Raw genomic sequence first — 15262 nt, 5'->3', positions numbered from 1 at the left:
CCAACAGGTGGGTGTTTGGTATATATCCCTGTATTGATTATTTAATATCGAAGAAGAATAGTTCAACATTCAACAACAATGAGAAGAATGACAATGCTCTAATTAACTATGGAGCTGGAGCCGTCCACAGCTCATCAACGCCCGGTTACCATAGACATGTGAGTGGTGTTTATCTTCATATCTAACTCTCAGCAAGAAAGGAAATAAGTGCATTTTCCATAATGTAAAACTACTGCTTTAAGATGCAGGAGATTTAAACTTTTTTTTTTTTTTAAATCTACATAGTAGCCCAGACACCTCCCCAGATAAAGAGAAGAAGGAGTCAATGCCTGGAGCTGACAGAGACAAGCGGGCAAACGGGCCCACCAGAGTCAGCGCGGCACAAACTGATCTGCTTCGTCATGTGTTGATATGGTTTGACAACAACCCACCAACTCTGATGAAAATGTTGCTAAAATCTGATTGGTGCATGGAGGTGAGTGACATCACTAATATCCAACCGAGATCAGGGCACTTTAACCAGTAAAAAAAACAAAAACAAAAAAAAAAACAAAACAAATCCTGTTGTAACTTTGGCAGGAAACTGTCTGATGATGCAGGACCCTGCAGCTGATAACAGGAAGCTAAGTCAGAATATAGATGATTGGGACCTTTAAAGTCCATTCATTAGTTTTGGTTCTTCAGCTCCATTTTGAAATTGAACAAATTAAAGTGACTAATTTGAGTGCCTTCTCTTCTATTTGAACTAATCAAATCAGTAGGCTTACTACAGACATCACTGGTCCACTCAGGGTAATTGTAGTGGCTGTTTAAGAAAGGGACCTTTTTTAGCTGCTATCTGCCCTGAAACACTTTAAACTCATGAGATGACAGTACACCCACAATCATATCCCCGCCACTGCTCAGTTTAATGACGACTATGAAGTATTTGTTTATACATTACTATCACTTGCATTGAATTTTTTATTCTACAGTATGATACAGTCACAAAATTCCTGCACTATGGGTTGCAATATCTGAAAACTGGATACTCCTGCCTGCTGATGATTTGCAGCAAAAAAGAAAAAAGAAAAAAAAAAGAAAGAAAAAAAAACATCATCTGCTCTAAGAAAAGATTAACCTCGTTCACGCATTTGAAGTCAAAGTAAACGCATGCATGTAGGGAGGGTGCGCGCATTGCGAAGTGTACTGGGCTCCAGTCTCCATACGCGTCACTGAACCTCCCCGCACCAGGACTCTCTCTCTCTCTCTCTCTCCTGGCTCTCTCATACACACACGCACACACACACACACACACACACACACACACACACACACACACACACACACACACACACACACACACACACACACACAGAAGGTGTTTCAACTTTCCGAGGGCGAAAACATTCCAGTCGACTCTCAAGGTAAACGGTTTATTGGGGAGCGAGACCTTCGTATTTATAGAGGAGAGAGATTACGAGGCTGTGACGGCGGCGACTTGCCTAGCGGAGACCTGTTCGCCAGAAGTGATTGGCTATTTCTTCAAATGAGAAAGTCAGAGAAATGTCTTTTTCTCTGGGCGACACCGTCAGCAGCATCCCAGCCATAATGTACAGGCGGGAACCAGCGAGTGTTCGCAGCTTCCAGACAATATTTGGATTGTCAAGAACTCAGAGGTAAGAAATAATCACAGCACCTTTCCTGATTTTTCTTCTTTTTTTTAGTTTTGTTCACAGTTTGCCTTTTTTTTTTATAGCACGCGCTTTGCTCTATTTCAAAGCTGTCAAACATGTGATCATATTTTTTTCTCCTACTGGGGAGTAAACTGTCTTTACGCGTTTATTTTTTGTTAACAGGAACGCACCTGTTCACATCTCATGTCATAATTAGGAATAAGTGGTGAATGTGACGCATCGCAATACATTGTGTCTATTGTGATGGGGAGGTGGAGGATGCTGTTGATAAAGAACTCTGCACTCAGTTCCCACCTGCGACTGCTGGGGCATAAATCCTCCTTATGTGTGTGTGTTGTGACTGAGATATGGGTTTGGCATGAAGTCACTCTGAACTGTAATAGTGTATTTTTTCTGTGTGAAGATTACTCATGGCACTTGGGGTACAGAGTGAATTCAAGAATATTTTTCATCCTGTAAACAAAGAAAGCCAAGAAAAAAAGATAACAGAGAGCAGTAAAGGAGTGGTTCAGTGTCTGCAGTCTGGACATTTTGTTGTCAACTTAATTTTGTATGCATGCAATAAGACATTTTTTTAAGGTGGTAATTAAGGATAATTGTTTCTTCAAAGATTTAAGTGGTTAGGCAATAAATAAATAAAACACACACTCTCTCTCTCTCACACACACACACACACACACACACACACACACACACACACAAACACACACACACACACACACCTTTTCCCTCTGATCTACTCCTGGTGCCTACAACAACTGGGACAGTACAAATGATGTCAGGTCTGATCGCTGCTTGAACTGCAGTAGAAATGAGAAACCTCAGTCTAAAAAGTGGCAGGTTTTCAAATCTTAATCCACTGCACATTTATTTCCCCTTGTAGTCTGATTATCTATCTATCTATAGCTGTTTCAGAAGCCAGAACACAATCTACATTCTGCTGTCTTGCTATCAGCAACTGGAGATCACAATCAATAGGCAATGAAGACAACTTAGCCGGAGCCTGCCTCTCACTAATAACAAACCAGTCGAGCATCATGGCTGGGGTGGCTTGTTGTTTGTTGTTAGAGTGTACATGGATGCTATTGACAGCAACCTCCCATTTAATAATTCAAAAACATGTGGCGGAGATTTTCAATAGCGGATTTACACATCAAGGAACACTTTAAATCATGTGCCGGAGGTGTGGAAAACACTAAGCCAAGTGATACAACTGTAATGGTACAAGGCTCCAGAGGAGTCCTGACTCCTCTGTGGAAGGTTCCTTGCTAAGTGTTTAATGTTTTATCAGCTCCTCAGATAGACGAGTAGACGGAGGGGACAGACTATCAGCAGTGGCTGCTGACACAGGAGTAGGATTCAGATTAATTTCATGTGGATTACGACATTTTTACACAGTCTCCTTTGATGATAATGCTTCATAAAAGGATCAGTCAACACTGTGTTAAGCCCATTACTCACTTCATCCTTTTCTGTTGCTTAATCTGTCAGTGGACTTTCATGTGCCGAGGCCAGGGGTACAGTTCACTGACAAATGTGCTTTAGGATGCATTTGCATTTCGGGCAATGAGCTCTCGTGCATTGTCCCGTTCTGTGATCATCAATAACTACCTGGTGTTACCTTATTATGCATATTACACGCCAGCCACTGCCTCCAAAATGAAATTACAGAAAGATGAAGTTGTTGTTGTCGAGCACAGTGAGCAGATCTCCACATGCGGTATCCAGGAAAAGCTGTGAGAGACACAGTCTGGATGAAATAGGTTGGTAAACATGGCCGACAGATAAGACACATTGGTATTCTGCTGCATCTCGCCGCGCTGGCCTCAAGGCCTGGCTGATAATACCCGCTCTCGGCTTCAGGGTCAGAGGTCTGAGGTTGATTGGCAATGGGCTGACACAGGGAAATAGAGTGTGCTGACGGTAGTCTAATGGGGTTGAAGCATACAGACGTATCGGCGTGGCTGGCATGTTAGCAGTGCCACGGCCTCATTCTTACCTCCCCACCCCCACCCCGCCCCGCACCTGGATGCTTACAGGTTGTTCGCTAATCTATTAGCCCCTTGTCAGACACCTCCGGGCTCTCCTGCACAGCGGCACTGCAGCACACGGGCCTGTGCTTGTGCCATCTCTGTCATGCTGAATTGTTTTCCTCGCAACAGCGTTTGCTCTGCCTCATTCGCTTTCAGCTGTACCTCCCAGCTCTTTATACCTCCCAGCCGCTGCTGTCTACCAACATGCCCAAATGCACTCAACCAGAGAATCACATATAAGTATGATCTCTCTCTTTCTTTCCCCTCTTCTCACTCCATCTCTTTGTTACTCTCTCACTCTCTAACAAACACATCCACCCACTCATACACACATGTATTTACTCACAGCCGTACATGGGCAAAACACAAACTCCTACACACATGCACACACTCACTCACACGCACGCACACACTCACACGCACACACGCACACACACACACACAGAACCATGGCTATTTCTATAACATTCATCTGCACTGATTATGAGGTGTCCTACATTGCTCAGCTTGCCCTGAAATAGCTTATTCACACTTAAATTCCCATTTACTGAAAAAATAAAGCTCCTCTCTGCACCAAACAACACAGCAGCAATGAATTTGGAAGAATGACAACACCAAAAAGATTTCTCAGAGCATCCCGAAGTAATGACACGAAAAGTAATCCACTGTCAGCTTGTAGCGCTGCCGCGGAGTAGGAGTTTCACAGTGTTCGAAACAAGGAAACACTTAGAACAACACTTATTATAGCTATATGACAGCCCATTGTATCTGTAACCTCAGACCCTGTCGAAGAGTGAATTTATCAGCATCGACCTGTTTGCAGCACCTGTTGGACTGGTCTGTTTGGAAAACCTTAACGAAGGGAAAAATAAAATGAACATTTTTGTCCGAGGTTCCACCATCTGCCATTGTGAGAAACTCGGAAATCTTTTTTTGGAAGGAGCAGCATCCTGATACGTGTTGTTTGGCACTATCTCTTTGAGCAGCAGAATTCCACCATCAAATCTAAACAGCAGACGAGACGCCAGTCGGAGTAAATTTTCCTCTTGCAGACTGCTTCATGTGATTATGGTAATCACAGCAGTGCTTCAGTATTAATGCAGTAGTGATTTATTGATGTTGAACGCTATTTGTAGCCCCTTGGATCTTAAGTGGCTATGCTTTGATATGAAAAGTAAATGCATTCTGACATTTAAAAAAAACAAAGGGTCACAAGGGTGTGTCATGTCAGACTTGTCCTGTTAAAATCCATAAATAGAAAGCAGTACAAATTTTAAAAATGAGTTGCAGGTCATGGCCAATAAAATCAGTTTTGATTATTCGTCAAATTTTTCGTCACAGCAAATTTTCAGCAACAAATTATCATCCCTGGAGTTGTCAGGGATGTAATATTTTTACTGAAGGACACTTAAACATGGTAGATGCCACTGTGGGGTTTGAACCTGGGTCAGAGATTATCTTTCCGCAGAGAAGCAGCAATCTATAACACGTGACAGCAGCATCCAGAGCAGATAGCAACCTAAGCACCTGCTCATCTTCAGTTTTGCACAGGAATCTGCTCACAGCCTTGATAGTCACACTTTTAGTCAACTGACTCAAGAACTGCATGGGTGTGCGTTCCCTGGAGCTATATGTGGACCAAAGAGGGCACTGGCATGGAACAACGATGTCAGCACATTCAGGAGCAGGAGGTCCAACGGGGAAGAACCATGAAAACGTTGCCGGCTGTCCGGTGCTTACTGCGCTTCAGGAAGCCTGGGAGCATGTGGCTTGTATTTTATTCATGGGGCAGAAAACATGAAAAGTATAGCAAACAAAAAAAAAAAAAAAAAAACTACTTTGCAGGAAATGAGGAAGACAAACTAACTTTCAGAGAGGAAAAAAAATGGAGTAAGGGAATCTGAGAAGAAAGTGATGATTACACAGTAAATGAAAGATTAAAACAGAGGGTTATGTGTGAAAACTTTACAGGACAGAGCATGGGTGAATGGATAAAGATTAGGAATGAGAACACACTGAGGATCAGTCAGTGTCCCCCTCAGGACAGTGACGCAGGGGGACCTCTATATCTTCTACGTCCTGCCCAATGGGAGACTGTCCGCACTGTACCGTTCCAGTCTAAATATCTTACATGTCTTAATGTCATGTGCCATATACTGGATGTTTAAATGAATGTATAGTACAGAGTATAAAAGGCTAAGCAAAAATAACAATTAAAATCTTGTTTGCAGATTACGAATCAGTGCACGTTTTGAACCATGATTTACCGAAGGACAGGAAGGAAATATCAAATAATTTATGAGACGATTAGTGTGCAATTTATTAACCTGTGAACCAACAAGGTATTATCCATATCCCATCGCCACAATGCCATTTTGCATTATGTGTAATCTTGTTGTCTTCGAATGGAAATACATTCTCTTTATGGGTGTGGAAATACTGCAGTAAGACAGCCATACACGATTGGGGTCAGGACCCTGAGAAATAATCTGCTTTTGGCATTTCTATTTTAAACGCAGATTAATCAGACAAAGGTTATGGGTGGCAACTGAGCAGCAGAGAACTCTGGGCTATTTTTACTGAGGGGAAGTGGCAATATCGTTTTGATGGTTAAATGTAGAGAAGGTGACATTTTTGTCTGTCCTCTGTGGAAGCAACAGCAAAAGCAAATTTTAGCATTCCACTGCATGGCTGGCATCATTATTATATGTTTTAAGATACTGATCAATTTTCAATGAACTTATGCAAGTTCTAAAGGCTGTCCAGTCTATTTTAATGGTTGTGCAGCTCTGTTTTATATTTATGGTGAAATGTCAGGACACTGACTCGACGGCTTTATGCCAAACAGCCACAGTTCTGGTCATTTTATTTTAGGGGGGTGGGGGTTGTGGTTAGGGTTATATAATACTACTGAATGCTTAACATTGAAATTTAGATACCACTGAATTCATAGCACTGAAATGTTTTATTTTGAAAACCATCAAAACTTTACTTCCAATATCTGGGATACCAAGGACAAGCAATCAAGCCTGAATGGAGGTGACACAGTACTGATTCATTTACATTATTAGGTATTCAGTTTCTTTTAATATCCCAAATGGTATTCCTTTAATTCCACAGGAATGGCGCAGACATGGCATTCTTAGTTAACTCATCATTAATGATTATAATACAGTTTTCATCTTCAGCTTATTATCACACATTCATGTGTTGAATGAATAAATGAAAGAAAATTTGCCACCAATGTCAAAGTAATTTCAGCATAAATGCCAGCCATATATTTCCACAGATGTGGCAGATTAGAGCCGTCTAAGCTGTGTACGTATAGGAGGCCTCAACTGATCCATATCAGACAGAGGCTGATGACACCAAATGAGACCTTAACAATGGAGCAATGGATCTAATTAGGTGCACAGAGAAAATACAAACACACACACACACACACACACACACACACACACAGATAGCGAAGGATATGATCCTTCGCTATCTGAGATATTTTAAGTAGAGGGCAGTACTTCGAGATGTTGCTGTTACCACGCTGAGATATGTGCACGTCTGTGTAAGCTTACTATATATGTCTGGAGTAAGGATGGAAATTAAACGTAATTGAATCATCTGCAATGTGCAGCTCTTGACAAGTGAGATGCTGTTAAAGCTGTTGCTGCTGAGGGAGCGACGGCTGAATTTATTTCAGTTAGTATTTGGCAAATTGTCATCCAACTGTTACCAGCTGTAGATGTCAAATAAAATTCTCCTTCTAAGTTTGAATCTAAAAAATTCCCGCTCTCTGTTGCTGTTTGTTTCCTCTGTAGGTCTCAGAGTGCTGAATTCTGAATGCCATTAACATCTTTACTGACATCGACGCACGTCACTGAGGAGCATATATCAACCAACAGTCTTCCATTTCCTCGCTAGAGCTAAAAGCACAGAGAAGCTCCTCCTGCTCACCTTTTGACCTCTGTTGCTATGGAGAACCTCAGTGAGCTCCAGAACCCGTTATTGGACAAAAACAGTAAGCACATGGTCAACGGTTATGGGGGAGACTTCCCTAATAACCAGTACCAGGAAAACATTATTAATTATTTTGCTGGAGGAGGAGGTGGTGGTGGAGGTGAGGGAGGAGGAGGAGGAGGAGGAGGAGGAGGAAAGGTGAATAACAGCAACGTAGTGAGCGGAGGAGGTTACAATACCAACGGGAAGGTGAAATCTCAGCAACTTTTGGACGCCACCTCGCTGCATCTGGCAGTAGAGGCCTTCTACAGGCCCAACTTCATCCTATACAAGGAGGACAGCGGCAGCATTAAGGCTAAGGAATACAAAAGCGAATGCTGTGAGACCACCTTCACGGAGAAGAAGGCAAAGGAGGCGTCCAACACAGCAGGGGCAGACACGCCTGGCACAGAGGATCCTCAGGCGAAGCTGCTGGAGGACGGCGAACACATCAAAATCCAAACGGTTTCCTACGAGGTGGAGGAGGAGGAGTATGTGGAGTATGAGGTAAGGGAGAAAATGCATGAGTAGGATGAAAAGCAATTGCATTTGACCAGACTGGATTTCTAGATCGGATAAATTGAGGGCAGAATTTCTTTCACATTGGGATGGCGATCATACAGGACAACACAAAAGGAGAAGGGCTTTTAATTTGAAATGGTTCCAGGAAGTGTTGTACTGTATTAATGCAGTAACTTTAACAGGGCAAAACGTTGAATGCTAATTTAACATGCCAGAATTGAATTCCCCTTTCACTACCATGGATGGCGCTACTTGGCAAGGTGTGCCAAAGCAATTATTTATAAACTTCAATATTTGATGGGCGGACATTTGCAGACATAGTGTGGCCTGTGGCTGGTCCAGCCAAAAATTTTTCTGCTTGTGGCATCATCCATAACTGCATGAATTTATATCAGTTTACGAAGAGATTTTCCTCCAGGTGTTGTACATATCTTTTAGGGGGTTTCGGGATTTTGGTGTTTTTCAATGAAAGGCCCAGTTGAGGCTTATTATCCATTCAGCCCAAGCTTGGATACCTGTAGTGTGTTTGTGTTAAAAGAGAGAAAGAGAAAGCATGTCGGTATTCCTATGGTGTTTGTACACTTGTATCATCACACCAAAGGATTGGGCTGGATGCCTCACTCAGACTGACAATTTACCAACCACAAATCCCATTTGATCCACTGACCTTGGCCTCAATACCCAACTCTAGTAAAATTCATCATTAGATAATAATAAATCACCCACACTGGCCTCACACAGGGATATTAGGTGCTACAGTGCTACTGCATTAGCTACAGGATTTTCACTCTCAACTGGCACAGCCAACGGCACAAAGCACTCCAAAGGATTTAAGGGATTGGACAGGCGGAATAGGGTGTTCAGTTTGACCAGTGTCCTGCAAGACCTAAGGGACCGAGAACACACCTGTGTGTCCACTAGAATTAACCTGGATTGGTGTGATAAACATGTAGCTGCTGAAATGCAATGTGACATGGGTACATATAGCTACGGGGCTCAGTCAGCAGGGAGTCAGTGCATTTCACATTATGAAGAAATAAGTAGTAGTCATGGGTGAAAAAATTAAATTAAGAGTAAATCGATCTTAAAGCTCTGCTTCACTCATAGATGAGAAACACGTTGACACACAGATGCCAAAGACCAAATAACCTGCCAACCTAGGTGGAAAAGGGGAACAGATGAGTGAGACACAATGATACGTATATACACCAACTGGAGGTTAAGTGAACACATTACCATATTGTTCACATTTTTTTCCACACGTCTCCTGTTCACAAATGAACAAGCACATTAAAAAAAAAAAGCATCATCAGGCCCCACAGCCAGTGTCGAGATATAAAGAGGCAAATACACAGTGGGACTCATTATGTAGCCTCCCAGCAGTGTGAGGCGTCTCTACCACCCTGCCCACAGTCTGACACAATGCGAAGACCTCAGCCAAGCCCTCCGCTGAAATACACACACTTGTTGGTGTTCTACCAAGACGGTGCTGTACAAGATGTATGTATTATGGTAACTGAGTCGGAAATGCTTGTTAGCATACACAGAAGAAGTTAATCTCCCAACCAATTATAATTTTTTTTAAGGGGTTGTATCTAACAAATATAGTATAGTTTTTTTAGCAGTAAAAGTAGCTTAAGGGTACCCTGTGGATTTTTCTTTGTAAACAAACCAAAGTAATGTTTACATTCATTGTTACTCAATGAAACACATCCTTTAGGTTCTAACAACTGAATACATTTCCTTCCAAGTAAAACGTTAAAAAGCATATTTGAATATTTTTATTGCTTGGAGTTTTTTTTTCTTGACTATCTTTGTGGTCACACTGCTCCATTGCTTTACACGTCACATGGCACCAACTGCTGATCAGCAAAATAGCCTGATATTCATGGCAGGAGTAAAACATCATCAGGGCACGTTTAAAGACCCACTCTGAAATTATATTTTGACCATAGCCTAACTGTTGAGAAAACAGTAGGGGGTGCTTCATTCTTGATTTTATGGTCTGAGTTTTTGGTGTAAGAACATTACTGTAAGTGACAGCTAAATGTGAGATTTACATGGTTTTTTAAATATCTTTGAGTGTTTAATTGTGCCTGTAAATGCTTGTATTAAAAAGGACTTTAACTTTAGTTATGATTGTTTAGGAACTGAACAGAGAAATTGTAATAGCTGGGTAACACTTAATTGTTAGTCTGCCTAATTAGCATTTTATGTAGAATATAAATATTTAATAAATACTTTATAACTTACAAATAAGTAGTTATCAGCAGATAAGGACATTATCTGTGAACATTTAAGTGTTCATTAATGTGCTTAACTGTGTACTATATTGTCTTTATTTTATTTGTCATAATCTGTTTATACAGTAGCCTCACTTTGTAAGTGCCCACAGTGGGAGTTATAGTTGTTAACAAATACATAAATGAACACTTACACATGCTTACAACTACATTACAGTGAGTTATTAACATTTACTAAGTGTTCATATTAGTGATGTCAGGAGAACTGATACTTCAGTACCACGTCAATGCCAAAATTCTGAATACGTGACCGTACTTGTTTTTACAACACCATAGGTTCCCAAGGTACTATATATGTCGTAGGTAGTAGAGATGTGATTCTTCCAGGAGTGAAGAGGGCAGCATAATAACCTTACAAGTGCTGTAGTCTGACATCAAATGCAAGAGGAAAGAGGAAGGAAGGTAAACAGTAACAATAACAACATATGAAATGTGGCAAGAGTCGGTGCATTTGAGTCAGATCATCAGGGACAAGTCATAGACAACCAAAAGCTAGTATGCAAACAGTCCAATCCAAACAGTGGTGTGTGTGTGTGTGTGTGTGTGTGTGTGTGTGTGTGTGTGTGTGTGTGTGTGTGTGTGTGTGTGTGTGTGTGTGTGTGTGTGTGCAGCGTGGTGTCAGATTTGGTATTGTGACTCATGGAACTTCCATGATATTGGTAGTGCCTGCTCGACCATATGGTTTAGCACACTTTGACTCTTCCATTGCTTTTTTCTTGGTGGGGTTGTTAAAGGGGAGGTATATGTTAGTTTTGCTATTGCTACAGCGATGCTTGCCAGCATTAACATTAACACCAGGTAATTTACCAGTCTAGCAGAAATGTTGCGAGTTCACCATTAAACGTCATTCTTTTACTTGCCAAGAACTGTCTCCAGTGGTGGAAAGCAACAGCAATGTTAACTCATGTTACCATATGTCTTCTATTAAGTTAGCACGCTAACCAGCTAGCCCCAGACTGCCTCATTACTTTCCAATAGCAACTCACTATAGCCTCCAATCTGCCCTGAAGATGTAGTGCTGCTCAGAGAATGTATTACAACCTCTTGACTTGTAAGCACAACAAAGGCCAAAGCGCTTGTCAAGCAACAATCACCACCACCACTTCCAGCAAGAAACCACAATCAGCAGCAGAGAAAACTTACAAATAGCCCCTTTAGCAATCTCTGTATGAGATTATATAGGAAGATTAAAATTAGTTGGTGGTTTATTTTTCAAAATGTCAGTTCGTCATGGACTTCCTCTTTACTGTATAAAAAAACATTTTCTCAGGTTTTGTATAATTTAATTTAATTCAATTTGTTCAAGTAAATGTCAACAATAATGTAGGCATTAATTTGTGTGTGTGTGTGTGTGTGTGTGTGTGTGTGTGTGTGTGTGTGTGTGTTTCATCAATAATGTGTTTTTCCAACTGTTAACACATACTGTACATTCACCACAATGGTTCATGTGCAGTGTTTATAAATTACTGTAGAATACAGCATCTATGTCCTGAAAACGATCACTTAAAAAGCTGCTCTCATGAACTGAAATAGAATCCAATCTCTTTTTCTGTTCATGAGGGAGGCGCAGAGAAGAAGACAAATTTAGGTAGTGGAGGCTTCCTCTGAGGAGGTTAGGATTGGGACTGTGACAAAGGGATGGAACATGATATCCCTATATCCAGGCAATTTTTCTGGTATAACCTAGACTGTTCAGTTCTTCAATGCTTACACTGTGGCTTTGTGTGTCTGCAGTGCGGTGTGAGAGAATTTTAGGAAGCGCTGCCTTTGAGGGAAAAGGCAGCTTTGGCAGTGCAGTGATGTCTCATGTTGTGGCTTTGATTATGGATACAGTTTGACAGTTTTGTGGCTTTGTGCAACATCATGAGCAACTGTCAGCTCTAGAGCAATAATACCCGAGAGGGCAACTATTATATATGATTATTTATTATATATGATCGTATGTTTCACAAAATAAAGGAACATTTTATGTTCTATTTTATCACTGCCTATGTACTACTTGAAGTTTTTTTAAGTGACTGAATATTAAGGTCTGGTTAAACCAACAATTAAAACAGCGAAATCTGGCCACAAAATCAAATCAATGTCTTCTGCTGTGTGGGTGTTGAGTTCATCTCTGGTGAACTCTGACCTGCTGTTTTGCATCGTTGACCAATAGTGGGCCGACAGAATGGAGAGGTTGAGAGTCCAAAATGGAGGAAGCTCATTAGCTGTGTCATTCTTCTGCTGAAATATAAACTGCTTTACAAAAATGAAGGGTTATCAGACTGTAATAAGACAGGAGTCGATGGCACAAATATGCTTTTTGAGGGAACTGAACTTTTTGTCCTGTTAGCGACCTGACGGTTAGCTGTGCAGTGTTTTGGTGTGACCAGGCATCTTTCAGCAACTGAACTGCTTCTGCTTTTTCACACTCTACATCTCAATTGTGTTTTTAAAATTCTTAATCCCTCTCTATCAGGTCAGTTGTACTTTATATGCGGCCTCTCCTCAGCGTGTTGCGTTGAGTAAGTAAGGGAATCAGTAAGGTGTAGCAGCTTTAGCCTAGTTCAGCTCAACACTAAAAATGATGTTTTTCACCAATCACGTTGCTTAATTGAATCTGCTGTCTAATCCATAATCCTCATAATCCTGCGATGCAGAGTAATGCAGCTATTACACAGCGATATTATACAAGTTATCTGAAAAGTTTTCATCAGCACTTTGTAAATAGATGAGAAAAAACTGTTGACAGTACCAGAAAGCTTTCTAAGAGAGTAGCAAACAATTCTTAAATCGAAGCACATCTCTAACAGCAAAAGTAGAACATTACCAATCACAGAATTTGACCTATGCCTATTCCTCTGATGATTCCTGTGATTAAAAAGGTCAGAGTTATTGTTGTCAACTTGGCATAAAGAAGTGAGAAGAACCTTTAGAGCTGCAGTGCGTGTAAGCTCACCATGTGTTGCATATAATATGGGGAACTGTGTAAATAATGAACTTGAAATCCTCACCAATTCATAAAAAATCATTAACTGCAGGCGGTAGATGATGTGCTTGTTTAGCATTCCCTTTCACTCGATGATATTAAAAGCCCAGTGTTTTGTGAACTCATCACAAAAAGATAACCCCCCCCCCCTACTGCTTTGGAATGAAGGGTTGTGTATTTTTATTTTTTTTAATGGCATTATTAAATAAAGCACACGTCATCCAATTATCAAAGTGCATGAGTAAATTACAGACGGCCTCTGAGGGGAATCGCTAAAGTAGAAGAGAAATTTTATCAAGGAAATTTAAATTAAATTTCCCTTTGTTTTCATTACCCCTACTGTCAAACTTGAAATGCAAACTGTTAGCTGTTTAGATATGACTTTTTTCCAATTTCAGTATTATTTAACCTCACACTCTAGCTGCAGAGGACATACCAATTTATTCAAAATACCGTAACAGCCAATTATCAGTCCTTTTTCCACAAAAATGTATTCTCTTTTTCAAGTGCCCTTTTCATGCCTCACATATTAACATAACAATTCCCTTTATTATTGTTTGCTTTATTACTTTTGAATGATGAGAGACTTGTGTTTGTGTATCCTCAGCTAACACCACTTTTCTTTCTCCTTCTTTTTCATTGACTTGCTTTTTTTTATTCTTTTTGAGCAGAATATTAGAAAAGCAGCAGTGCAGTTAGTAAGCAGATCATCCATTAAATAGAAGGTCTATGATAATAATAAGCACTACCCATGCTGAAGTGCCCTCAAGCAAGGCACTGAATCGCTCCGAGCTGTGAGCTCACAGTTCTGCTCTCTGATCTCCGTGTAGAAGATTAAAGGAAAGAGGGTTTTGCCTTCAGAGGCCAACAAGCCCAGCACAGTCTTTCCATGTTCAAGGCCTCTGTGTAGGTTAACCAAGAAAATCTCATCCGTCTCCTCTTATCAGCTCCAGCCTTAACAAGTGTACGGTGAGCACTGGAGGTCTGCCAAGTGGACCCTCCTCCGTCTGAGCCAAACTCCCAGTCTCACTGCACGCTGGCAGGTGAGGACATGTTCAAACTCAGTCAGCTACGTCTGAAAAAGACTTCTCCCATCCATAGCCCCCCCCCCCCAAAAAAAAATAAACAACAACATTGCTTTCCTAGTACTATGAGGTATTGTATTGCTGCTCACATCCTTGATGTAATGACTAACTTTGAGCGCCCATACAGCAGATCTCACAAGGGATGTAAACCTGTATTTATATTCATGCTGTCAGAGGATTTCACAGCCATGAATTTCTGATTTAATAGATGTCAGTGCTGAAGTGCCCAAATTTCCAATGGTTAACAGGTAGCATTTATGAGCCACGGACAAATTACTGCTTTACTTTCTGCTCATGCAGTTGTCTGACAACAGAATCAGAAAAATGTCATTGACAACAACTAAATTGCATGTTCTGCTATACTGAAACACAATGAAAGTGATCATGGAGAGTAGGGGGGTGGCAGAACTGAGGGTTTGTTTGCTACTGAAAACTAAAAGTCGAGGAAAAGGAAGAAGAAGAAGAAGAAATTCTGTTTTGTGTGTCAGTAACAGCAGTGAGCCTTTCACAAGCCTTCAGATGTAAACATGGCCATTTTTTTCAGTTATCTGCTAAATGGACAGTGTTAGATGTGGTGCCACAGTCATGGCTGAGGGGACTGTGTAGCTCCTTGCTAAACCATAATAAGCTGGTAGGCTCAACATGTGGGTCTGTGAGTCATGTCGGGTAGATTGTCTAT

General features: G+C 41.0%; 1 protein-coding gene across 1 annotated transcript in view; it reads left to right on the top strand.

Moving 5' to 3' along the window:
• The first annotated feature begins 1391 nt into the window (after positions 1 to 1391).
• Positions 1392 to 15262, top strand: part of LOC111240158 (synapse differentiation-inducing gene protein 1-like) — a 35318-nt gene continuing 21447 nt past the window's right edge. Inside the window, exons 1-2 of the mRNA XM_022770144.1 lie at positions 1392 to 1658; positions 7525 to 8209. Of these exons, the coding sequence (XP_022625865.1) occupies positions 7679 to 8209 (531 nt within the window). The 5' untranslated portion in view covers positions 1392 to 1658; positions 7525 to 7678. The remainder of the gene's footprint in view (positions 1659 to 7524; positions 8210 to 15262) is intronic.

The sequence above is a fragment of the Seriola dumerili genome, unplaced genomic scaffold (genome assembly GCF_002260705.1).
Source record: "Seriola dumerili isolate Sdu_G_001 unplaced genomic scaffold, Sdu_1.0 BDQW01000025.1, whole genome shotgun sequence".
Taxonomy (NCBI): Eukaryota; Metazoa; Chordata; class Actinopteri; order Carangiformes; family Carangidae; genus Seriola; species Seriola dumerili.
This window is presented reverse-complemented; position numbering and strand designations above follow the sequence as displayed.